Source organism: Mustela erminea, chromosome 5, assembly GCF_009829155.1.
Source record: "Mustela erminea isolate mMusErm1 chromosome 5, mMusErm1.Pri, whole genome shotgun sequence".
In the NCBI taxonomy this organism is placed as follows: domain Eukaryota; kingdom Metazoa; phylum Chordata; class Mammalia; order Carnivora; family Mustelidae; genus Mustela; species Mustela erminea.
In genome coordinates, this window is record NC_045618.1 from 91,363,424 (window position 1) to 91,390,435 (window position 27,012).

General features: G+C 35.2%; 1 protein-coding gene across 6 annotated transcripts in view; it reads left to right on the forward strand.

Annotated features, from left to right (window-relative positions):
• The window catches only part of LRFN5 (leucine rich repeat and fibronectin type III domain containing 5), a 241,551-nt gene that overhangs the window by 205,172 nt on the left and 9,367 nt on the right, over positions 1-27,012 (forward strand). For 5 of the 6 annotated variants that reach the window (XR_004285952.1, XR_004285953.1, XM_032344105.1 and 2 more), the window contains exons 3-4: positions 18,486-19,890; positions 22,582-23,294. Coding sequence is in view for 4 of the 6 variants with exons in the window: in XM_032344105.1 (XP_032199996.1) it covers positions 18,506-19,890; positions 22,582-23,294 (2,098 nt within the window). In the remaining 2 variants the exon portion in view is untranslated. Of the gene's footprint in view, positions 1-18,485; positions 19,891-20,249; positions 20,436-22,581; positions 23,295-27,012 lie in introns of those variants that run through there. The other variant, XM_032344108.1, reaches the window with a different exon arrangement.

Here is a 27,012-nt window from a genome sequence, read left to right on the forward strand (position 1 = left end):
CCTGTCTCTTTCCCTCTCTTTCTCCTTCCATCCACCCCACCAACCCAAGTCCTTGGTGCTTTTTTATGCTATTTGTGTATACTACTTGATGTCTCCTTTGTCTCTGATACGTAGCCTGTTTATACATCTCATGCCATGATGTCTTCCAGGGATCCAAACAGTAAATGTGAGACAGTGTGAATGTTTTAACTACAATTTTCTTTTTATATTCACCTTGGAGGCACTGTCCCTGTATATACATTTGCTTTTGTACTCTTTCTCTAGGCCGGAGTATTTTCAAAATATTCCTCTATAGGAGTACCTGGGTGGCTCAGTTGGTTAAGCAGATGACTCTGGATTTTGGCCCAGGTCTTGATCCTAGGCTCCTGGGATCAAGCCCTATCTCAGGCTCTGCAACCAATGAGGATTCTCTTCCTCCCTATCCCTCCCCCTCCTCCTGCTTATGCTCTCTCTCTCTCTCCCCTTCCTTTCTAAAATAAATAAATTAATCTTATAAAAAAATCTTAGACTATGAGTTAAAAAAAAAAAGAAGACAACACCAAACTAAGTATATGCTAGGGTACATTATTAAAAATATATATATATATATATATTTTTTTTTTTTTTCAAAACATAGGCCTTTGAAATCATAAGGTAAGATTTAACTTGTTCTTACTTTTCTTTGCATTTTCTTTATTTTCTGTTTCCCCTTTATTAGTGAATGACAGGGTTCCAAAAAGTAACCAGGGGAAAGAATAAACAATGGAATGTGCAAAGGTATTAAACCATTGCAAGACAAAATAACACCACCACCACAAAAGGAAAGAAAGAAAGAAAGAAAGAAAGAAAGAAAGAAAGAAAGAAAGAAAGAAAGAAAGAAAGAAAGAAAAGATTCATTGGCTGGTATTTTAAACTTTCGTGCTTCCTCAGGTTTAGCACTGTTCCTGGCATAAAGAATGCAAGGAGAAAATGGTAGCTACAGTATTAATAGTTCTACATTTAGCAGTGTTAATAGCGGTAGTAGTCATTCACTCATGTAACAAAACCTGAATAAATTCTTAACCCTCTGATTTCTCCAAAGGTCACAGACAGTGAGCTCTGCTCTCTAGGATCTCACTAACTAATGAAGCATGGTATGAATGAAATACGCCGGGCATGGATTGTATCTTTGGAGCACATCCCACCCCACTCCTCTGATACTCCTATTGCCTTTGTGGTACCCTCGTGGCCTAAAAGAGAAAAACTACTTTGATAAAGACTATTATTAATCATAGAACACTTTGACTGCTTTTTAATATCCGAAGCACTTTTAAACTTTTTTTTTGTGAAATACATCATTCATACTGAAAAGTGCGTAAAACATACTTGTATAGTACAATGAGTAATTGTAAAATGAGTATCCACAGTGCCTCCTGCTCAGTTAAGAGATTGAGCCTCCCAGTACTCGTGATGCCTTATCTGTAACATGGAGACCATATCCAACCCCTCCATGCCCCACAAATATATAATCCAGATTTTTATATTAATCACTTACTTGCTTTTCTTTATGGTTGTGTCACTTTTTGAATATGTCCCTAGTTTTTCAAATTTATATAAATAAGGAATCCATTGTGTTTATTCACATGTCTTTTTTTGGTTGTTGTCATTATGTTCATAAATAATATGCTTCTCTCTGTAGCAGCAATCAGTCATATTCATTGATTTATAGTATTCCTTTGTTTAAATATACTCCAACGTATATTTCTGTTTTACTATGGATGGGCAAATGAGTTGTTTCCGGTTTGGGGTTATTACAAATAATACTAGTAAAAACATTTCTCTGCATATCTTCTGAGCAAACATGCAACGCCACAGGTCCTTAAGGAAGTCTCTGTTTTCATGTTCAGAAAAAGCCCTCAGGGTAGAATTGTTTTTGAGAAGTGGGTTTATTTCTGTGGGATTTTACTTCTCCTAAAATTTAATCTAGTATGCTTCACTGCCTTGTTAACTTTATGGAGTTTTTTTTTTTTAAGTTTTACATTAGTATTTCATTCAGTTTTTGTTGTTATAGTTAGTGAAAGAAACCATAGTATTTAATCCCATACTATAGGAATAAATTCTATCAAGTATTATAGTTTTAGTTTAGTTTTTTATTTTTAAATTGTGATCATACTGCACATCAAAGTTTACAGCCTGCTTTTTCATCTAAATATATTGTATTAATTTTTTATTGCTGTGGTATTACAATAAATGTCAGGCTTAAGAAATACACATTTATGATCTCAGAGTTTTCATGGATTAATTTGGGTGTATCTTAGCTGATTCTTATATTCAAGATCTCATAGGGGAATTAAAAAACCTTTGGCTATTTTGAGTTTTCATCTGGACGCTTCTCTAGAGCAGAACCACTTCCAAACTTCCTCAAGTTGTTGGTAAAATACATTTCTTCTCTGCTGCTTGGAATATCTGACTGAGAGGAAAACTGAGTTCTATTTATAAAGGACATAACACATGTGAATAAATACAATGGACTCTTTATATAAATTTGCAAAACTAGGGACATATTAAAAAAGTGATACACCATTAAAAAAAAGCAAGTAAGTGATTAATATAAAAATCTGGATTATGTTTATTTGTGGGTAATGGACGGATTGGATATGGTCTCCATGTGGTAGATAAAGCATCTGGTTCGCCAGCTCTCCTTCCCTCTGGCAACCATCAATCTATTCTCGGTATTTATAGGTCTGATTCTGCTTTTTGTTTGTTTGTGTTCATTTTTTTTTTCAGATTCCACATTTAAGTGAAATCATATGATATTTGTCTTTCTCTGATTTATTTCACTTAGCATAATACCCTCCATCTCTATGCATGTTGTCACAAAGGACACAATCTTGCCTTTTATGGCTGAATAATATTCTACTCTCTGTATATACCACATTTTCTTTATCTGTTGATCTTTAAAGGGATGTCTGAGTTGCTTCCATATCTGGGCTATCATAAGTAATGCTGCAATAAACATAAGGGTGTATATATGTTTTTGAATTAATTTTTTCATTTTCTTGGGATAAATACTCAATAGTGGAATTACTAGATCATATTGTAATTCTATTTTTAATTTTTTGAGAATCTCTTTTCCACAAGGCTGCACCAGTATCCATGCTCACTGAAAGTGAATGAGGGTTCCTTTTTCACCACACCCTCACCAACCCTTGTAATTTTTGGCTTTTTTGATATTAGCCATTCAGACAGGTATGAAGTGATATCTCAGTGTGGTTTTAATTTGCATTTCCCTGATGATGAGTGATTTTGAGCATCTTTTAATGTGTCTATTGACCATTTGTATGTCTCTATTATGCCTAGTTTTTAAGGTTTGTAAGACTCTAATCATATCTGAAAAATATTTGGGTGTCAATTTTCTCAGCTATAGATCAGTGGTCCTTAAAAACTGGAAAAAATGAGGAGTAGCTGCATTATAAAAAGTGCTACTTGATATCTAGCTACCTCTGTTTTCAAAATCCTAAAGGCAAATACTAGATACTAGGTTGATCTTATTTAATAAATGTTTGTGCCATGAGCTTTGACAGCTGACACTTGAAAAATAATCATAAATCAAAAAATAATTATTATTTTGTAAACAAATAAATAACAATGAAAAATGTCCCTAAATTTAGACAAGAGAGTGCTGTCAAGAAATTTAAAATAATGCATTTCCATTGTCTGCAAACCAGCCATATCCATCATATCCTTCAGGGATGGCATGCTTATAGATTTTAATACCAGTGTCTTGTTTATTTCAAAGTTTATCCAGCTTCAAAAAATAGATTATCTCAAACCAAACTTATTATCTCTCATCACATCCAAATTTCTTTTCCTTCCTATATATGCTCCAAACTTTTTCTCTCTTAGATAAGCTCTATATTATACTCAATGTTACCTGATTCACCCAAGCCAAAGTTGAGGAAGTAAGCCAACACTTGCACTTACCTACACATACAATCAATAACTAAGTCAGAAATATTTTTACAAGTGGGGGGGTGGGGTAACTGGGTGATGGACATTGGGGAATGTAGGTGTTGTAATGAACACTAAGTTTTATATATCACAGACCTGTACGCCCAAAACAAATAATACATTATATGTTAATTTAAAAACAAACAAAACATAGAATGGTCTTGGCATACTTGTTGAAAATCAGTTGTTTATACGTATAAGTTTATTTTGAGCTACCAGCTATACCACTAACCTATATTCAACATTTATACTAATATCACGTCTTAATGATGTATCTTTGGAGCAAATTTGGATTCAGGAATGTGTGTCCCACAACTTTTTGTTTTTTTCAAAACTGCTCTGATTATTCTGGGTCCCTAGCATTTCCATATGAATTTTAGGAGCAGTATATTAGTTTCTTGGCGGGGGGGGGGAAGCAGCTGGAATATTTATAGATGTTCTGTTGCATCTTTAGATCCTTTAGATTAGTAGTACTATCTTAAATTGTATCTGAAGTTAATATCTTTCCATAAAAAAGATATTTTTACATTTCATTCACATAATCAGAGAATATTTGTGGTTCACCCAATGCCTGAATGTTATAAAATTTTCCTCGGTTAGCTTGAAATAATTAGGGAACTTTTTAAAATATTTTTTTAATTTATTTGACAGAGGCCACAAGTAGGCAGAGAGGCAGGCAGAGAGAAAGGGGGAAGCACGCAGGGCTCGATCCCAGAACCCTGGGATCATGACCTGAGCTGAAGGCAGAGGCTTAACCCACTGAGCCACCCAGGAGCCCCAAGGAACTTTTTAAACCAACATATTATCAAGAAATGCCCCAGGGATTGACTAATGATATATGATAGATGTATGCTAAATGTGTTTACTCACTTAGGTCATCATAAAATACTTGTTTTTATCAGTGTTGTGGGGTCTGCCAAAAATCTGTCAATTAATAGACAATTTTTATAGTCATATAACTCACTGCTAACACATATAAATTAGTATTAAAGGAATCCAAGTTTTAACTTTTTTATTTTACAGAAAATATGTGCTCATTATATCTAATGTTTTTAAAATATCTGAAATATCTATAATCATATAGTTGAATGCATGATATATTTTATCCTAGTCATTTTTATTATACTCCTATTTGTTGCTTTAATCATACTGGAACCAGCTGAGACTAGTTTGGCCATGAGTCGCAGAGACTTTTCTGAACCATAGTTTAAACATGATGGAAAGTAATCCAGGACTGACAGAGCAGCTCCATGGAATGAGATGGAATGCCTCCTCCATCATCCTAACTCATGACCCCCATCTTCAAGGTCACTTCAATGTACAAGTTGGCTGTTGGAGTTCCAGACATCATGTCCAAATTATAGTTGAGAAGAAGGTAGTTGGACAAAAAGACAGTACATCCCATTTCAGTCACCTCCCTTTAAGTAGCTGCCTCTGAAGATCTTGTCACTGTTTTCAGTTACACCACATTGGAAGAAAATGACTCACATGATTCTAACTCCCTGCAGAAGAAGTTAGAAAATAAACTCTTCATTCTGGGAAATAGTATAACAGGTAGAAATTGAGTTTCTGTTACTAAAGAAGGGAAGAATGGAAAATTGAAAAGACAGCTAGTACTTAGACACACACACACACACATACACACATTTGTATACATATACACACATACAGATAGACATATAGCCTGAGATGTACATGGACATATATGATGTGTGTGTGTGTGTGTGTGTGTGTGTGTGTGTGTGTATATATATGATTGTTATCCTGCTTTGTTTCATTTTTCACTAAATACCTGCTTTGCTGCTGCTTCTGATCATGGAGCATTTATCATGAACTGGTCACTTTGTTTTATACCTATCTGCAGGCATGGGCTAGCGTAGTGCTGCACTGAAAGTTAACACAAACCCCAAATCTAGAGCCATTTACAAATTATGCAGATTTTTCTCAAGATTTTCTTAGGGAGTATAAGAGGAAATTGCACTCCCCAAGATACAATGAAATATCCTATAATGCTCCTAATTCCTTACTTTTTTCACAACTCAAGGCAGTGGAATCAATCAGTTATCTCCCTTGTCAAGAGCCTACCAATATTGGGCTTTTCTCTCTCTCTCTCTCTCTCTCTCTCTTTCCTTTGTTTTAAGTTTTTATTTGAATTCTAGTTAGTTAACATACAATATTGATTTCAGGAGTAGAATTAGTGATTCATCACTTACATATAACACCCAGTGCTTATCCCAGTTAAGTGCCCTCCTTAATACCCATCATGTATATAACCCATCCCCCACACACCTCCCTCCATCAATCCTCATTTTGTTTATTATCTATAGTTAAGATTCTCATGTTTTGCTTCCTTCTCCCTTTTTTCTCTTTTATTCCCTCGTTCTATACAATATCCTTTTCTCCAGCCTCAAGTACTCTTTTATTTTTTGTTTAAATTTTAGAGGGCATAAAATTCTAAATGTCTACAAACTCCAGAAATGTGTAAGAGTATCTCTTCATTGTATTGTCACCAGCACTGACATTATAATTTTAAAATTGTTTTACAAAAATAGTATTTTTATTTACATTTTAATTACTCGAACACATTCTTAGTTGCTAAATAGCTGGATTTCGATCTTCACTCATTCAACAGATATTTACTTAGAACTTATTTTGTGCCATTCCTTCCTCTAAGTGTTGAGGATGCAGTGGTGAAAAAAGATAAGATGAGAAGCCAGTGCAAAGTTTTTGATCTGCTTTAAGTTTTAACAAGAGCAGTCTGACTAGTTTGTAGAAAACAAATTGAAGGGGGATAATCGCTGAAGCAGTTAACTAGTGTAGAAGCTGTTTTTATGTTCCAAGGGAAAGACGATATAAAGTCATAGCAGTAGACATAATCCCATCATGTATATATTCTTCCTGTATAGTGTACAGCATTATTACTGAACTGGATGGTATATGACTAAAAGAGAGAAGTGATGAATAATTCCAGTGTTCTGGGTCTGGACTTTATAAAGCACTAGGTTTTAGGGGTGCCTGGCTGGCTCAGTTGGTGGGGCATGTGACTCTTGATTTTGGGATCATGAGTTCAAGCTCCATGTTGGGTGTGATTACTTAAGGAAGGTAAAATAAAATAAAGGGTAAAATAAAATAAAGAAGTAGGTTTTAAATAATTATAGAGAATTACTATCGTAGGAGTAAAGCAGATTTGAGAGAGAAAATTAAGAGCTCAGTTGGAGACATGTTAATTTTGAGAATATTAGGAATCAAAGTGGAATGGATAAGTAGCAGTTTAATACAGAAAGAGAATGGTCCAGGCTTCTAAGAAACATCTGTCTGTGTCCTTTATTCAGTTCTCTCTTCAATTTGTAAGTTTTTATATAATTGGGCATGGGCTTTTTATGTAATAATACTATCATGTTACTTTTTGAAATATGCATAATGTCAAATTGAAATGATCATTATGTTATAAAAAGCAAAGCAATGTTAACATAAAAAGTAGGAGCATCTAGTAAGACCTGGAGCGTAAGTGTGTTTGAGAGAGATGGGAGCGAAGGAGGAGGGGGGAAAAAAGGAAGAGGAGAAAAGACAGGGACAGGAAGAGAGAGAGAGAGAGGGGAGAAAGAAAAAAACACACATTGCGTTCAGTGATGTAAAAGGTTCCATATGGTCTCAGTTTGTCAAAACATCTCTGTAGGAGAAATGCCGGAACTTTCCACCCGCACATATTTAGTATTTAAACCCTCAGTAAATTCACTACTTCTTCTGTATATGTGTAGATCTTTCTTTCCTCTCCAATTTTTTTTGGGGGGGGGGATTTTCAATTAGAGTTTCCATTGGTGATAACTTGGCCGCCTCAATGCCCACAATAATATCAAGAGAAAGTGTAAACCACATTTTTTTTTCTGAAGAAGTATCCAGATTTCTAGCTGCCTGAATTGTGTCAAATAGCTTCTCTGTGCTGATCATCCTGTCTGCATTGCTCTACAACGGCGCCTCTTTAATTGCTATGGCAACAGCACAATAGAGCCAATATAACCACCAAGACTCGAGACTCCTTACATGAAATGTTAAACACCATTAGGAAACAGAAACATAATGGATAGCATGACATCTTAAAGGCTCAGAGATTCACCTTTCAGAATTCCAAAAAAAAAAAAAAAAGGTTAACTCGTTTACTAGATTTGAAACACTGATTAGTGACATTTACATTTGTGTTATTACCCATTTTATGCCCTTTCAAATTGTCATAAAGTCAAGGTGAAATTCTGAGGCGGGAGCTGCTGTATTCTTGGAAATTAGGAGAAAACGGGGGTCAGCTGCTACTTTGCAATGGCAGGATAATGATTTCATTGCATTTCACTTCTGTGATAATGTTCCCTATCCTGGACATTTCTTGTCCTCTATGTCCACTGAAACCTGCTAATTCTGTGATGAGTTGCAACAGAAGGAGAAATGGGGGTATGATATTCAGGTTGGAGTCTTTGATGACTAACAATGTCTTCTGACTTGAACTGAGATTCCGTTTCATCATCATTCAATGCCAGCCCAGGCATGGCATGCAAGCTGTTTTTACCCTGATGTTTTCCACAGACTTGACATTGGATTGGGTGGTGGGGGAGGGGGAGTACACACTTCAGGTGTGAAGTTGATGAGAAGCAACAGTGTCATATCTTGGCGAATATCTCTGTATCTCAGAGTATCCTTCTCTGCTACTGTCTATTTGAAGGCCTCAGTCCCTTACACACTTTACACAGAATCTTCTCTCTGTGTGTACTTTGCTCAATCCTCTCTCCTCCCTTTCCACACAGTGAACTTCTGTTTAATTTATCAAGCCGGAATTTGGCTAGCTCTTGTTTCATTGCCCTCTTTAAAATCCGTGCCTCGGGCTACTCACCATTCACATACAAAACAGATTCTCAAATTATTTTGCTAAAGAAATAACCATCTACTCCCCAGATAAATTATACCTATTCCTTCGAGGCACTACTGCCTTAATTAGTTGAAGGTCTAAATATAAATTATCTTACACTTTGATACACACATCACCCCTCCCACTTCCCACATATTTCCCACTTGTATCTGAACATCCATAAGGAGTGCTTACAATCAACAGAAATTCATTTTAGCAAACCACTTGCCACCTGTGCCAGCTGACCCAACTTCAAACTACTGCTGATCTCACTGTTGGGAATCTTCACAGCCTCTTAGCACTAGGCTGTTTTAGGCTGCTTTCTCTCCCCAAGCTATTTTCTGCAAGAGAGAATACATTCTCTTTCAGAGATCTTAGTAGTATTAACTCTCAGAATCCATGGGCGCTCAATGATGGCATTACAGAGTCTCTGCAGGCAGACTTCCAAGTGGGCCAAAAAAGGGACAGCTCAATCCTTATCAGTGGGAAAATACTGAGACCTCTTTATACACAGAAATCAATCTCCTTTCTATGAAGTAGAATTTATATTCTTTTTTTTTTTGTTTAAGATTTTATGTATTTGACAGACAGATCACAAGTAGGCAGAGAGGCAGGCAGAGAGAGGGGGAGGCAGGCTCCCCCACTGAGCAGAGAGCTCGACGTGGGGCTCCATCCCAGGACCCTGGGATCATGACCTGAGCTGAAGGCAGAGGCTTCTCCCATCCAAGTACTAACCAGGCCTGACCCTGCTTAGCTTCCAAGATCAGACGAGATCGGGCACGTTCCAGGGTGGTATGGCCGTAGACCGAAGGCAGAGGCTTTAACCCATTGAGCCTCCCAGGCGCCCCTAGAATTTATATTCTTAAAAGAATAATTAGTATTAGGGACTTCAGTGTTTGGGTAACTTCATTCATGTCCTGACATTGCGAAAAGAAACGAGTGATGATGGTGAAAAGTGTTGTTTGGGTTGTCGTTAAGTCTCTATCAAGATGCTCTTAAGTCTGCACTGTAGTAATCTGCTAGCACCTTTTAAATGTAATTGGATTATGAACAGAGACCAGGAACATAAATGAGGAAACACCTGATGAACTTAAGGAGTCATTATTGTTAAAATCAACAAAACTTTATGTCCAAGTGCTGCATAATCAGAAAAATACAACATAAATAATAAATATAAAGCATCATCTTATCCTAGGAAAAACATGGGTTTTGGAAATAGCTCTCCATCTGTAACCTGCCTTATTTTTTCCTTCTGTATGGCCTTGGGGGAGTCCTTAAGATTTCTTAAATATTATTTCTTCATATAAAATGAGGAAAAAAAAAACACTTTATATGGAGTTGTATAAAAATGAAATAAGATTTGGTATAATAAATACATTGTATAACAAGTTGATCTTAAGTTTCTGATGTAAGCTAACAAAATTAATATTAAAAACATTTTCAAAACAAATGGCATCTCTCTTTGTAGCTTTCACACTAATTCTAAAAAACAAAGAAGTACTAAAATTATGTACACATCTACGGGTTAGAAAGAACATGGCAAATATTCCATTTAATAACTATTATTTTTTTTAAATAATCATTTTAGTAACTGGACTCTTATCTGTACTCCTTTAGTGTAAATACTATGGGTTTTTGTATACATGGACCTTGTTGAGTAAAAAATTAATACATGTATAAAAACACAGAGAGCAAAAATTACACAATCCTTAAAAACCCAATTTATTTGTGTAAATTTAAATATTAAAATGTATGTTGACTTAAAACTTTTCAGTCTGCCCTCTATTGTAATTGTGAATGTGCTTGTCCTGTTCAGATCCCAGCCTTCTAAATTTGGTAGATTCTAGCAAAGCACCTTTCCTGTGGTGCAGACACTAAATAATTCTTGCTGAAGAAACTAGGAAAAGAATGATTGACTAGATGCATGAGTGAATTTTTTAAGACTTAATTTTCAATGTACATAGGAATTTTGCTAGAGACTATTAAAATCAAGGATCAAAGGATAATTGTTCAAGGTATAGCTGTCTTGTTTCGAGGTTCAAATTTAGCAGGTTCAATAGTAGTGACCTTTGCATAGGTTTTAGTAGAGAAAAGAATGATAATATTGTTCATTTATAGTCCTTGGAAAAAATAAGCAGAAAACCTAAAATATTAGAAATGAATATCAAATGTGTTCCATTATCTAAACTGTATTATAAAATGTCTTTTGCAGCACTGTAGCCATTTTCACACATCTTAAAACAACACATCAGTGTCAATAGGCATCAGCATCTGTTCCCAGGCATTAGCCTGGGCAAAGGGACACTAATTGAATCGGTAGAGCTCTGTTGAATGATGGCAAGGCGGCTCCTGAGGAGTCCAATAGCTTTCCTTTAACTCAACATATAAATTGGTACCATATTGGTTTCTGCAGAGAATAGATTATACTCTCAGTTGGTTGTAAAATCTAAATTTGCTTATATATCCTGTTCTAGTTGCCAAATAAATACTGATTCTCTTGAGCATATGTTGTGTAATGGCCATGGGCTGAAAGGAGGATGCAGTACTGGAAAATTATTTTCCAGTTTTGTGTGATAGACTCTTCTTTGTTTATAAATGTGTCACTTTGTGTCTGAAAAGAATTAGCTCGAAAGAACATATAATGAAGAGATGTGTAAATATTATCTAGACAGCTACAGCTGTATGACTGTTTACTGAGTTATATCCCCACTCAAATATTAAAAACAGATCAGTGTTGTTTGCATTTAACCAGTTAGAGAAGGCAATAGACAGAAGTTTTAAAAGAGTTTAACTTAACTAGATAAGAATAAATTTTTAAAGTTTACTTTCATGAATTTTTAAATCATGAATTCCAACAAAACATGACAACCACTCTGCTCTTCCATTCACACTCATTTTCCTCAAGTGGTAATACATTATTTTAATAAATATATCAATGATTAGTTTGTGAACTTACAGGAAATGAAAGCTGTTTCTTTACATGATTCCTTATCTTCCATCTTCTACAAATTTTGAAATCTCCACTCTGTCCTAAGATAATGTGGGAAACATCATTAATCACAATTCATAGGATTTTTTCATTACTTACAGGTCTCACTTAAGCAAAAAATAAACATAGAATTAAGAAAGTGGCCCACATTTTATTCTAAACTTAATCTTACTTTCTAAATCACCATATGGGCAGTGAAATCATATCAGGCAGTATGTATGTTGATGAAGTAAATCAGCTTATGAAATAGGATGCATCATTTAAGTTGGAATGGAATCACATCTTTGAAGAGATATGGAGGAACTAAGAAAATACCTGTTTCTAAAATATGACTAAATTCTGATTAGCCACCAATAATGTGTCACTTTATAAATTCTTCTTCCTTTGGAACCGGTATTTGGAAACATAATGGAAACCCAGATTTTCTTCTGGGTTTCTTTCTTTAAAACTTAATCAACTATATTGAAGTACACTTGATATAAAATGCACTAAGTGCATAGTCCGTGAATTGTGATGAATACATACACTTGGATATCACTATTTCAAATAAGATACAAGCCATTTCCATGATCACCCCACCTCCCAAATTTTTCTGTATTCTTTCCCACTCAACCTTCCCCCAACTAGGCAACCACTGGTGTGAATTCATTCACTATAGATTAGTTTTGCCTTTCTAAATGCACATATACTTGGAAGCATACAACACATACTGTTTTATTTCTGAAATTCTTCTGTTCAGAAATGGGTTTTTTTAAGACTTTAATTAATTTGATAGGATTGTCATAACAAAGCACCACAAACAGGGTGGCCTGCACAGAAATTTATTGGCCCACAGTTCTGGAAGCCAGAAGTCCAAAATCAAGGTGTCTGGCATATTTGATTCCTTTTGAAAGCTGTGAAAGAGAACCTGTTCTATTCATCTCCCCTAGATTCTGGTAGCCTTAGGCATTCCTTGGCTTATAGATGATGTTCTCATTGTACTTCCACACTGTGTTCCCTTTGTGCATATCTGTCTTTGTGTCTAGATTTCCTTTGATTATAAGGCACAATCATATTGGATTAGGGTTTCCACTAATCACCTCACATTAACTTGATAACCTGCAAAGATCCTATTTCCAAATATACTGACATTCAGGTGCACTGGAAATGAACAGTTCAGCTTTTTCGAAATATAATTGGCATATAACATTGTTTAAATTCAAGGTTTAAAACAATGTCGATTTGATACACATATATTGAAATAAGATTGTTAATATGGCATTAACTAACACCACTATCATGTCATATGCTTATTTCTTCTTTTGTGGTGGGAACATTTAAGATGTAGGCTCTTAGAGGGGCGCCTGGGTGGCTCAGTGGGTTAGAGCTTCTGCCTTCAGCTCAGGTCATGGTCCTAGGGTCCTGGGATCAAACCCCGCATCAGGCTCCCTGCTTTGGAGCCTGCTTCCCCCCCTCTCTCTCTGCCTTCCTCTCTACCTACTTGTGATCTCTCTCCGTCAAATAAATAAATAAAATCTTAAAAAAAAAAAAAGAAAGAATGTAGTCTCTTAGCAACTTAATATTTATAATGCAATATTGTTATCTATAATTACTACACTGTCCACTAGATTTCCAGGACTCATTTATCTATGAGTTGTAAGTTTGTACCCTCATTCGACATCTCCCCAGTTCCTCAACCCCCACTCGGCCCCTGGTAACTACCATTTTATTTTCTGTTTCTTTGAGACAATTTCCCTAGGTACTCTATATTTTCAGATAAGAAAAAAAATGAAAGAAGAATTGGGGGAGGAAAGGAAACTTGGAATGAATCCTCCAGGCAACTCAGACTTGCAGCTTTGGAAGAATGATAGGTAAGAAGTAGAAGAGCACAAGGAAAAAATCAATCACTCAGGGCTTTATGCTATAAAAAGACTTGAGAGAGAGAATGGAGAGCACAATTCTTTTCTTTCCACACAAGTATGTCTGACTTTCAACAGCAGAATGTCTGGGGTGTTGGCATTGGTGAGATAAAAGAAACTTCTTAGAGGAAACCTCTACCTTCATAGACTCTAGGGTAGCTCATTCGCAGCCAAAAGCAAGGAAATGCAAGGATAAGATGAAAGATCGAAGAGCTCTCCTTGGCTACCGAAAAAAGCTGGAAGCAGAGACATAAAGTTGGCTGAGGTCTCCAAATATTTAAAAAATCAGATAGCTCATTTCCAAAACAGACACATTTTCAAAACCATCCTAGTGCTTCCATGTCTTCTCAAATAGCAAATTTTCAAACACAGTTCAAGAAACTGCAATGAACTGAATAATGATAATACTGTAACAAAAGACAGACTGAGATAACTGCACAGCATAGAATGAAAGACTATAAAACTCCCAAAAGATAACATAAGAGAAAAACTAAATGACCTCGGGAATGGTGATGCTTTTTTATGTACAACACCTAAGACATGATCTGTGAAAGAAATAATTGATAAGCTGGATATCATTAACATTAAAAACTTGAGCTTCACCAAGGACATCAAGAGAATGTGAAGACCAAGGACAATGTCAATGTCAAGAAAATGTGAAGACAAGCCAGGGACAAAGGAAAAATATTTACACAAGACACATCTGATAAAAGACTGTTATCCAAAATATACAAAATATTCTTAAAACACAATAATTTTAAAAACCCATACTTTAAAAATGAGCCAAAGACCTTGATAGATACCTCAACAAAGAAGATATACAGATGGCAAATAAAATATAAAAAGATACCCCACATCATAAGTCATCAAAGAAATGCAAATTAAAACAGTGAGATGCCAGTATACGCCTATTAGAATGACCAAAATAAAAAATAATAATAAAAATAAAAAGAATGACCAAAACCTGAAACACTGACATCATGTGCTGACAAGGCTATGGCACAACAGAAAGCCTCACATTGCTGCTGGGAATTATGGTGAAGCCACTTTGGAACACAGTTTGGAACTTTCTTATGAAGCTCAATATATTCTTACCATACAGTCCAGCAACCACACTCCATGGTAGTTACCCAAAGGAGCTGAAAACTTATGTCTATACAAGAGTCTGTACACATATGTGTAGAGCAGCTTTATTCAGAATTGCCAAGCAGTTGGCACCAAGCAGTTGGAACCAACCAGCCATCCTTTACTATGTAGATGGATAAATGGACTTTGGTACCTAAGAAAATGGGGTATTATTCAATGCTAAAAGGAAATAACTATTAAGCCATGAAAAGACATGGAAGAACATATATTAAGGCATATTTTTAAGTGAAAGAAGTCAACCAGAAAGAGCTCCATACTATATGATTCCAACTATATGATATTCAAGAAAAGGCAGAATTAGGGAGACAGTAAAAAGAAAAAAAAAAAGTTAGTGTTTGTCAAGGATGAACCAGGAGGAAATGAACAGGCAGAGTGCAGAGGACTTTTAGGACAGGGAAAGTAATCTGTATATATTGCAATGGTGGATATTTGCTATTATACGTTTGTCCAGATCCGTAGAATGTACAAAACCAGGAGTGTACCCTGATGTAAACTACAAACTTTGGGTGATTATTATGTGTCAAATTTGATGCGCTGATGGCAGCAAATATCCCACTCTGTCTGGAACGGTGATAATGGAGAAGACTGTTGTGGGAGCAGTTGGTATATAGGAAATCTCTGTACTTCCTTTTCATTTTTGTTGTAAACCTAAAACTAAACTAAGAAATAAAGCATTAGGGGCGCCTGGGTGGCTCAGTGGGTTACAGCCTCCCAGCTCAGGTCATGATCCCAGGGTCCTGGGATCAAGTCCTGCATCAGGCTCCCTGCTCAGCATGGGAGCTCCCCCCTCTCTCTCTCTCTGCCTGCCTCTCTGCCTACTTGTGATCTCTCTTTCTCTCTCTCTCTCTCTGTGTCAAATAAATAAATAAAATCTTTTAAAAATAAACAAAAGAAAGAAAGCATTAAAAAGAAATTTGTTAAGGGGCACCTGGATGGCTCAGTTGGTTAACCATCTGCCTTTGACTCAGGTCATGATCTCAGGGTCCTGGGCTATGTTGCGCTCCCTGCTCCACAGGAAGTCTGCTTTTCCCTCTCCTTCTGTCCCCCCCTCCCCCACCTGCTCCTGCTCATTCGCTCTCTGGCTCCCTAGCACTCTCTCTCAAATAAATAAATGTAAGATCTTAAGAAAAAAAGAAGTTTGTTAAACTTTTGAAAGGTAGGCTGCTTTCACCCTAACCCAGTTTATGACAGATAGGTCCTCTTATTTACTTTTCTCTTGCGTGGGACATCTATGGAACTCTTCATTCCATCAGAGACTTACTATTTTCTGGAATATAGTTACTGTAAATCTATACCCTCAGCATTTGATTTTTTTTTTAATTGATGTCCAGCTTATCCAGCTTACTTGATTGTTAGGGTACAAATAAGGTGGGGTTGGTTTTTAATTGTTTGTTTGTTTTGTGACTTTTAATATCCATACCAGGAGTACTATTTATAAACAGATTAAACACAGCAAAATTTTTTATATCTACCCACAGATGTATCATTTCTGTAAAGATTCAAGATTCCATCTGGTACAATTTTCCATCAACCTGAATAGACTATTCTTTATATTTTCTTATGGTAATGTTCTTATGCAGTTCTTATGGTAATGAAACTTTTCAGTTTGTCTGTCTCAAGATGTTTTTAATTTACTTTCATTTTTTAATGAATATATAAGTCCCCATCCAGGTTGACAGACTTTATTTTCTTGAAATTCTCGACATATATTTTTCATTGTCTTCCATTTTGCTTTATTTCCAACGTAAAATCAGTGAGGAGTCAGCCATTATTTTTTATTTTGTTCACTTTATCTTCTTGTAATGTGTCTTATTTCTGTGCTCCTTTTAAGATTATTATTTTTTCCTTTGGTTATCTGTAATTTGATTAAGATGTGTCTTGATATAGTTTTCCTTGTTTTGAGCTTGGATTTATGCGTTGCTTTTTATTACAAATGGGAAAAGTGTCTGCTTTTATGTCTACTTTATAGCCTTCTTCTGATACCCCAATTATGTGCTTCATACTATTTTTGACTATTTAATATTTTTCCACAGGTCATTGAGTTTTTGTTTACTTTCTCCTCCTTCTTCCCCTCTCCCCGCAGTGTTTTGGTATGGTTAGTATCTATTGCCCTGTTTCTACCTGTAGGACTACTGAAGTTCTTTCTTTGGCTAACTCTCTTCTTTCTGGTATTCTTCCTCATAAATTCAAGCCACTGGAGACTCTCTGCAATCCGCTCATCCTCTTCAGCTGTTCATGTGTCACCTTGTTTTCCCTCCTTGTGCTCTGCTTTGAAAGTGTCTCCAGGAGCAATGATAGCATTCATTCTTTTTTTTTTTTTTTTCGCTTTTCTCAAGGATCACAATTCTGTGCTTCTTTCTTTTCCAATATGTGAAAACTATAGTTTTATACAGATTTTTTACTTTTTGTTGCTGCTTATTGTAGAAAGGCTAGTTTAGTACCAGTTATTCCATCATAAACAGGAGAGTAAGACTATTTCATTTGTTGAGCATGACAGTTCTTATTCATTACAACCACATTGAATATGATATAAAATAGGCATAAAATAAATCAAAACTATAAGAATATGTTTTATTTAGAAAACTAGGCACTTTATTTCTAGAATAATTCCATATTTTATATTTTCATCTTTTAAAGATTGATTTTCTCTAGCTATTTTTCTTGGCATTAAAACCACGTGTAATTTATGAGAACTTTGATTGCATATGTATTAGTATTTTAATTTTTGATGATTAATTTCAAGAACAAATACTTCAGATTAAACTGGAAAATGAAACTATCAAGATTTTTTTAAATTATATTTGGATTAAATTTAAATACATTAAGATTTTAAAAGAAAAGATGGAATTATAGCATCTTTTGGGACTCACTGTCAAGACTTTTGACGACTACTTTTCATAAATTATCTTTTAAAAACCAATTTTATGTCAAATAAAATATTCTAATATTTTAGGAGCTCAGAGCATTTGTGGTAAACTTTTAGCCTTTTTATTTTTGAGAATAAGAGTATTTATTTGCAGTTAAGTTGTGAAAGTTGTACTATGTTCAAAATCGTTTGTAAAGATGAGTAAAATTTAATGGACAATTATTTACTTTCAAATACCATGCCACAAAGTTAACAGTAACAAATATTGTCTTTTATTGTTTCTACTCAGTAAATTGAAATACTTGCAAATCCTCAAATATATCTTTAATCTTTTAAATGTATGAGATGTATTTCAAGGTTTGGGGCAAGTTTCTTAACTCCTTCCCTCCAGTCTCCGCTGAAGGTCACATTTTTTGTGCATTCATTGAGTACCCTGGACATATCTCAAAAATAGCACGTAATTTACAGAATTATAATAATCTGGTGGCTTATTTGTTTCCCCCCATTTGATTTTAAATCCCATGAGGCCAGGAATGGTATATTTTTCATCCTAGTGTCAATATAGCCTGCAATACAGAGTAGATATTTTATACTTGTTTGTTAAGTAAACAAATGAGTAAATTGTTTCTGTATTGCAGTTTGCATAAAAAGGATTATTCCAGTAGGAATATGAACATTAGTGAAATGATTAGATGCTAACACTGCATTTTGTATCTTTTCTTACAGGCTCTTAAATCTGATCTACAATGGAAAAATTTCTTTTTTATCTGTTTTTCATTGGCATAGCAGTGAGAGCTCAGATCTGTCCAAAGCGTTGTGTCTGTCAGATTTTGTCTCCTAATCTCGCAACCCTTTGTGCCAAGAAAGGGCTTTTATTTGTTCCACCAAACATTGACAGAAGAACTGTGGAACTGCGGTTGGCAGACAATTTTGTTACAAATATTAAAAGGAAAGATTTTGCCAATATGACCAGCTTGGTGGACCTGACTCTATCCAGGAATACAATAAGTTTTATTACACCTCATGCTTTTGCCGACTTACGAAATTTGAGGGCATTGCATTTGAATAGCAACAGATTGACTAAAATTACAAATGATATGTTCAGTGGGCTTTCCAATCTCCATCATTTGATACTGAACAACAATCAACTGACTTTAATTTCTTCTACAGCATTTGACGATGTCTTTGCCCTTGAGGAGCTGGATCTGTCCTACAATAATTTAGAAACAATTCCTTGGGATGCTGTTGAGAAGATGGTTAGCCTGCACACCCTTAGTTTGGATCACAATATGATTGATAACATTCCTAAGGGGACTTTCTCCCACTTGCACAAGATGACTCGGCTAGATGTAACATCAAATAAATTGCAGAAGCTACCACCTGACCCTCTCTTTCAGCGAGCTCAGGTACTAGCAACCTCAGGAATAATCAGCCCATCAACTTTTGCATTAAGTTTTGGTGGAAACCCTTTGCATTGCAATTGTGAATTGTTGTGGTTGCGGCGTCTGTCCAGAGAAGATGACCTAGAGACTTGTGCTTCTCCAGCACTTTTAACTGGTCGCTATTTTTGGTCAATTCCTGAGGAAGAGTTTTTATGTGAGCCTCCTCTCATTACTCGTCATACACATGAGATGAGAGTCCTGGAAGGTCAAAGGGCAACCTTGAGGTGCAAAGCCAGGGGGGACCCTGAACCTGCAATTCACTGGATTTCTCCTGAAGGGAAGCTGATTTCAAATGCAACAAGATCTCTGGTGTATGATAATGGAACACTTGATATTCTTATAACAACTGTAAAGGATACAGGTGCTTTTACCTGCATTGCTTCTAATCCTGCTGGGGAAGCAACACAAACAGTGGACCTTCATATAATTAAGCTCCCTCACTTACTAAACAGTACAAATCATATCCATGAGCCTGATCCGGGTTCTTCAGATATCTCAACTTCTACTAAGTCAGGTTCTAATGCAAGCAGTAGTAATGGTGATACTAAAATGAGTCAAGATAAAATTGTAGTAGCAGAAGCGACATCATCTACCGCACTACTTAAATTTAATTTTCAAAGGAATATTCCCGGAATACGTATGTTCCAAATCCAGTACAATGGTACTTATGATGACACCCTTGTTTACAGGTAAGAAAAATTAACCAAATTTTTATACTTACTATGCATCTTACTGTAGGGCTTGTTATCGTACTACTGACTTGTTTTGTTTTGTTTTGTTTTAATTGACAGTGCTACTCTGTGTTGTAATTATAGCACTCCATTTTTTTAAAGTGTGTAATGTAAGGTTTGTGAAAGGAGATTACCTGTGGGGAAATACTTTGAATGGTGTTATTCTTAGAGAGTTCAAATTTATATTTAATATTATGCTTACTTACTTTTTTCCCCTCATCTAAGAGATGTGACTATCAGAGAACAAGATTGATTTATTTTAAAATTCAAAAACATACCAGAACTTACACATCCACATGAGTGTTCTTTCCTTCAAGGAAGTCACGTTGGGAGGCTATTCCATTATCCCAATGATGCTGGCATTGCTCAAAGCACTTTTGGAATTATCTTTAGAACCTTCGTCATACTATTTTGAATATCCTCAGTGGTGGCAAATCTTCGTCTTTTGAGGGTGAATTTGAATTTTGGAAACAAGCAAAAGCCATTTGGAGCCAAGTCTTGTGAATAAGGTGGGTGATCAAGATGGGTATTGCCATTTTTGGTCAAAAAGTAGGATGTAACTATAAAATAATGAGACTGATTTTTTTTGAGTAATTGAGTTATGTGCATGTGTATTGTTTCATAGACACTGGTTCTTAAGACAGTTCCAAATAGAAAGTTTATAAATATTTTGAGCAGTGAAAGTATCACTGGAGTTAAGTACGTAATCTCCTCATAAGGAATCCGATGGAGAATTTGTGTCTGACTATAGGTTTTCTGGTATGTTTTTCTGAAGTTCAGCCTCATTGATTTATAGTCACATCTTGTCCAATTTTCAGTTGGAAATATACATTTTTACCTCTCCATATAATTTCACTCATGATAGACTATTATTAGTCCTAAGAAATGATATAAAATTGTGGTTTTGAAATATACATATATATATTTTTTTTTGTCTTGAAGCTTTTTGAAATAAGATCAACTCAATTCTTATATACCCAGATGAATTCTTGAAGATAATTTGATCTTCATTCATGTATGGAGATGAGAGAACTTTTTTAAAATGAGCATGGGCTGGTAGAAAAAAACAAAACTGGCCCAGCTAGCCATATGATCGATCCTGGGCAAAGTTCTACATGGCTGAGTTTTAATTTCCTCATCTTTAAAAGCAAGAGATTAAAGTAAATGGTTTCTAATATCCCTCTCATCCCTAAATGTATGATCATATAGACTCTGAAGCATGCATATTAACATAAAGTAGTTTGTCCTTCTCATACTCAGTTCTTTACCTGGGTTACCCAGTATTTAACCCATTGTCAAAGAAGAGTGGTACCCCTCCCCCTCACCTTCCTGTAGCTTCTATCATTGTGTGTGTGTATATATATCTGTATATATGTATAGCCATAGGCCAGTTTCTACATTCCAAATTCTAAAATCCTAATCCTTCCATGACAAGAAAATTCTATGTGACCTTCAGAAAATTGCTTAAATTTCCTGACTTCAGTGTTTGTCATGAATAAAATAGTAATGCCACCCTCATATAGTCATTGTAAGGATAAAAATTATAGTGTTCCAGAAAAAAAAATTACAGTGTATATAAAGTGCTTAGTAATGCCTGGTACTTATCACACACTCACTAAATGTTAGTGATTTTAATCACAAATCACAAATACATACTCTGACCTAAAACTTTCCTGGTTCATTTAGAACACATTGTTTAGGTTGTAGAATAGATTAGCATTGCCAAGTTTTCAAATGTCCTAAAAAATTCCTTTCAAGGAAAATACAGTTTCAAGCCTTTTTTTCTACGTGAAATCTTAGTTTAGGTCATATTTGGTTGCTATGGAAAAAAAGGTAGTGGAAGAAAGCACCCACAGAAGAGTTTTGTGATACAATGGATTCAGAGGTATCTGTAAACTTTTATCAAACTTTAGCAACTGTTCTAAAGATAATTTCATCAGCCCATAATGGGTGGGATGAGGGATTTAGGCTCTGATCAACAGCCTTGCCCTGTTCATATTTTTAGGATAATATTTCTCATACATTCCCATCAACCTCATTTTTAGATAAAAACATGCTAGGAACCAAGTGTTGACGGCATTAAGAGTAGACTAAGATCTGTAAATAAAGTACTGTAATCTTAGTAATTATCGCAGTTACAAAAGATAGGTTTACTGGGTACCATTCCATAGCATCTTATAACTGATTTGGAAAATAAAAACTCTGATGCATTTCCATTCTGGTTTCTGATGTGATTGTCAGTGTTTTCCCTTTCTTCAAATTGGGTTTTAGTCACAGAGGTGTTGTAAGTGCTAAATGGATTTGTTTAGTAGTCAGATAATGTCACAGTCACACCTTTCAAAAGCAATTTGTCATAAATGATTTTTTAGCAGGGGCTTTTATTAGGAGTTCTGCTTTGCCAAGCAATGTAATTAGTAAGCTTGTCAAGGCATGGTGCAGGCACCATTAATACAATGTAGAATACAATAATGACTTTGAACTGTTTTACCTAGGCAAATATAAGATTAGATCATTTTTCCCAAATTTCATGTCTGTTATAAATGTGCTTATCTTAATAAGTACTAAAATGAAACAGGACTGAAGTCATAATGGCTCTGTGTGTCTATATGTTTTGTTTTTAATATTAACACAAATTCCATTGTCCCTCAGAATGATACCTCCTACGAGCAAAACTTTTCTTGTCAATAACCTGGCTGCTGGAACTATGTATGACTTGTGTGTCTTGGCAATATATGATGATGGCATCACTTCCCTCACTGCCACAAGAGTCGTGGGTTGCATCCAGTTTACGACGGAACAGGATTACGTGCGATGCCATTTCATGCAGTCCCAGTTTTTGGGAGGCACCATGATTATTATTATTGGTGGAATAATTGTAGCATCCGTGCTGGTTTTCATCATCATCCTCATGATCCGGTATAAGGTTTGTAACAATAACGGGCAACACAAGGTCACCAAGGTCAGCAATGTCTACTCTCAAACTAATGGGGCTCAGATACAAGGCTGCAGTGTCACGCTGCCCCAGTCCATGTCCAAACAAGCTGTGGGACATGAAGAGAATGCCCAGTGTTGTAAAGTTGCCAGTGACAATGTGATACAGTCTTCAGAAACTTGTTCAAGTCAGGACTCCTCTACCACTACCTCTGCTTTGCCTCCTACCTGGACTTCAAGTGCTTCTGTGTCCCAAAAGCAGAAAAGAAAGACTGGCACAAAGCCAAGTGCCGAACCACAGAATGAAGCTGTCACAAATGTTGAGTCCCAAAACACTAACAGGAACAACTCAACTGCATTGCAGTTAGCTAGTCGACCTCCTGATTCTGTCACAGAGGGGCCCTCATCTAAAAGAGCACATTCAGAGCCAAGTAAGTTTCTCACTTTGCCTGCTGAGAGATCCAGAGCGAGGCACAGGTACTCCCTGAATGGAGAATTAAAGGAATACTATTGTTATAGTAACTCACTGAACACGTGTGGACTGTTTTCTAAAAGAAGCATGTCTATGAATGCGATGCTAATTCAGTCCAACGGTTCTGACGGGCATAGTGGAAAATCAACTCTCTCAGATACTGAGTGGATATTGGAAAGCACTGTGTAACCTATTATTTCTTTTTAATGAAGAAATTATTTTGAAAACTCATATAGGAAGTTGGAATTTGAAATTCCAGTTTTGTTTCTCTGATACAAGCCTCATAGAGCCAAGGTGTATAAACCTCCTAGGTACAGTTTAATATATGAAGGTAACATAGACAGGATGGTTTAGGGATAAAAGCATGACAGAGCAGTGCCTTCCCCTGCCCTAGGACTGGCTTCCAGGTTCTACAATAGCAGAACACAAAATAAAGGTTGTCACCAGAAACGGAATTCTTCCTAAATAGTGATATTTCCTCCAGTCTTACAAAGGACCACCCAGGCTGATTAGCATTTTTCAGTGAGTAGACTGTATATATTCTTTCAAGGATGGTGGCATTTGTTTTTAGGCAGATATTAAAAAGAATGACTCCGTGTTATTATGGTGTTTAAAATAAAATATTCAAGTATACCCAGACAGTGTTAAAATAGGTACCTTCTAAACAACATTCTTGGTTCAGGTGCCTTAATGGATTTATGGTATTTCTCATCCATGACAAAGCTTTTTTGGTGGGGAGCAAAAGGAAATTCAAGGGATTTTGCATTTATCAAGAAAATCCAGTTCAGTTTTGTTTTTGTTTGTTTGTTTGTTTTTTTATCCAGTTCAGTTTTAAGTCACAGGCCAGATTCTACATGCTGCTACCCTGGGCACAGGAATGTGTTTTCATTCATTCGGTACACATTTGCAGAATGAATGAGTTTTATATTTTTCTTTAAGCAAGTTAAAAAGGGAGACAAAAATACAAGTCTCCCTTTATTAAAGGAATGTTTATTTTTATCACTAAGTGAGATTTAAAAAATACTTCTAATGGAATTCTTAATACATTTATAAGCAATAGAAAGTCATTGCTCATTAACCAGATATTGGTTTCGTTTTTCCCTTCTGCCTGTAATTCTCAGTGGGAATGTTTCTTTCTTAGAGTAAATGCATTTATTTTTAACCAAAACCTGTGATGAAATTTAATTAGAAATCATTCAGCTTAGGGGGAATCTATCATTAAACAAAATCTTAAATTTATTCAGACAATGATATTTCTCCTTGATATATGGCATTCCTGGATATTCATTAAAATCAAGGTCTATAGATAAATGTTCCTATCTACTCATTGAAAATCTTACATTATATTGCAACTTGATGGTGTTTTACTAAAGATTGGTCAATGAGGTTAACCTTCAGACATTCTTTGATGTTTGGGGTGGGAGGCTGAAAATAAGGCTCACATGAGAATCTTGCACAAAAAATTTTAGCCATAATATAAGAAGATTTGTATTTTACTTATACAACATGCTCCATGGGAGTAAGTAAAACACAGAGTAAGTTCATTATCTTTTACAGATCTCTTGGAGATATTAAAACACAGATAAGGAATAGTAGTCGTTAGTGTAATTTTCTTCTACTAGAGGCATATGTTAAAATTTCAGTTAATTTTAGCTTGACACAGGCACATCTTATACATGACTTATCATGATGACATTCAGAAACAGGTAAAATTAAAGCAGTCAGAGATTATCTTCCATGCCAATCTTGAAAAAAATTATCTAATGGGCTAGTATTATCGTAGGTGTTTCATAAACACCTCCTCTGTCCTCGTTCTCTTTCTAAAGATTTCCTTTCACATTTTGAAAATCGAATCAGCTTTTGTGGGTCAAGTGTATAGTTCTTTTGAGGAATAAATGAGATTATGTGTGTAGTCGTGTTTTGTAAAATCAAAAGCATTACACAGAGTGAAGTGTATCTTCAATACTATTTCTGTAATAATGTTCTAATCCCAATTTAACATTTCTAATTAACATCATTACTTAATTCTTCAAAAGGTGCTGCTTGACAAAAACATATTGGTTCTCCCTTTCCTAGTTTTTACATATATGGTATTAAAGAGCCCCCAATACACACACACACACACACACACACACACACATATATACATATACATATACATATATATACACATATATATGTGTGTGTGTGTATATATATACACATGCGCACACGCGCTTTTGAGACTTAAGCAAGTGAATCTCCAAGGAAGAAATCTCTGGCATTATGAAGATTGTGGACAAGGAGGCTCTGAAATCATGCAGTAAGGCCACAGTTTAGCATATCTGTTCCAAGCTACTGACTAGCTTATTTTATATTTTCCAGTTGCCTGTATTTTTAAAAATCAATTTTCTGCTTATGTTTCAAATGAAACTTTAATTCCATATCTTTTATTTCTTATAAACATTTAGAACTTTATAATATCTTACCATGTGAAATTTATTGTTTGATTAAAGTCATTGAAACCATTTAAATTTTTATTAGTTTTACAAGACTGTTTTCAGGATATATTAACCAAATGCATGAACACTTGTTTTTAGAAATGATAAGAAGGCTCATGTTTCTGTTTTTCTAAAAAGTTTATATTTTGAGAGATCAACAAAAGTTGGCCTATCAAGAGGGTCAAATGTTTTTGTTTTTGTTTACAAGTATATGAAAAACTTTTTGCTCAGGGCAGTTTCAGTGTGAAGTGACTGAAAAATAAATCTATGGGACAGTTGGGGGTTATTAAGCATACCTGGTATACTTTCCGAAACACAGTAGTTATTTGAATGAATGAGTGAATGGATAGATAAATAAATAAATGCATGGGGCCAGTGAGGAAGGTGCAGTAATAAGAACTTTGATTATATGCACAATATTGATTTGTGATGTAGGTATTTTATTACTATAAGCAAGAAATTCTGTGTCTCATTGTTTTTCTTTCTGTTATTTCTTACACCTCTCATTTAACCAACTGTGTGTATGTGATCCAAAGCATGTGATTTGCTGTTGCTGATTATGTAAAAGGTATATATATTGTTTTTTATTTCCATGTCCTAAATTATTTTTCTTTTATTTTTAGCCATTCTACACAATAGTTTCTGGTTGTTCAATATGACAACTAACAAGCAATATATTTACAGATATTTGCTTCAAACATTTTTTTTTTAATTATATGTCTTCCTGTGTTGTTTTTGTTTCTTTTGGATAAATAGCCCCCAATTTGGAAATGTCCAACTATTATTAAAGTAGGTCTTTTTTTATTTAATATATGTAATATTTGAGCATCGTAAAGTGTTGATGAAGCATCCAGTGCTGCCTTAGAATCCTAAGAGGAAACAAAGTTTGGTTTGATGGATACTATTTATTTTTATGCTACAAATAGACCGAAACAGCAGTATATTAAATAAATAAATTAACTATGTAATACCCTCACTGGAACCAATTTATTTCCTAAATATTTTTTAGGATCATTAAATGTAGTTAGTTAGGTTGAGGCCACAATAAGCTAATTTAGCTTTCAGACAGTTGACTTTAGCTGTAGATATATTTTACTAAAAAGTTTTTAGAATAGAAGTTGTAGAACTATTGTAAACCACTTACAGACATAACAAGTCTATTTGAATGATACATACTTTCCCACAAGAAGTTGAGAA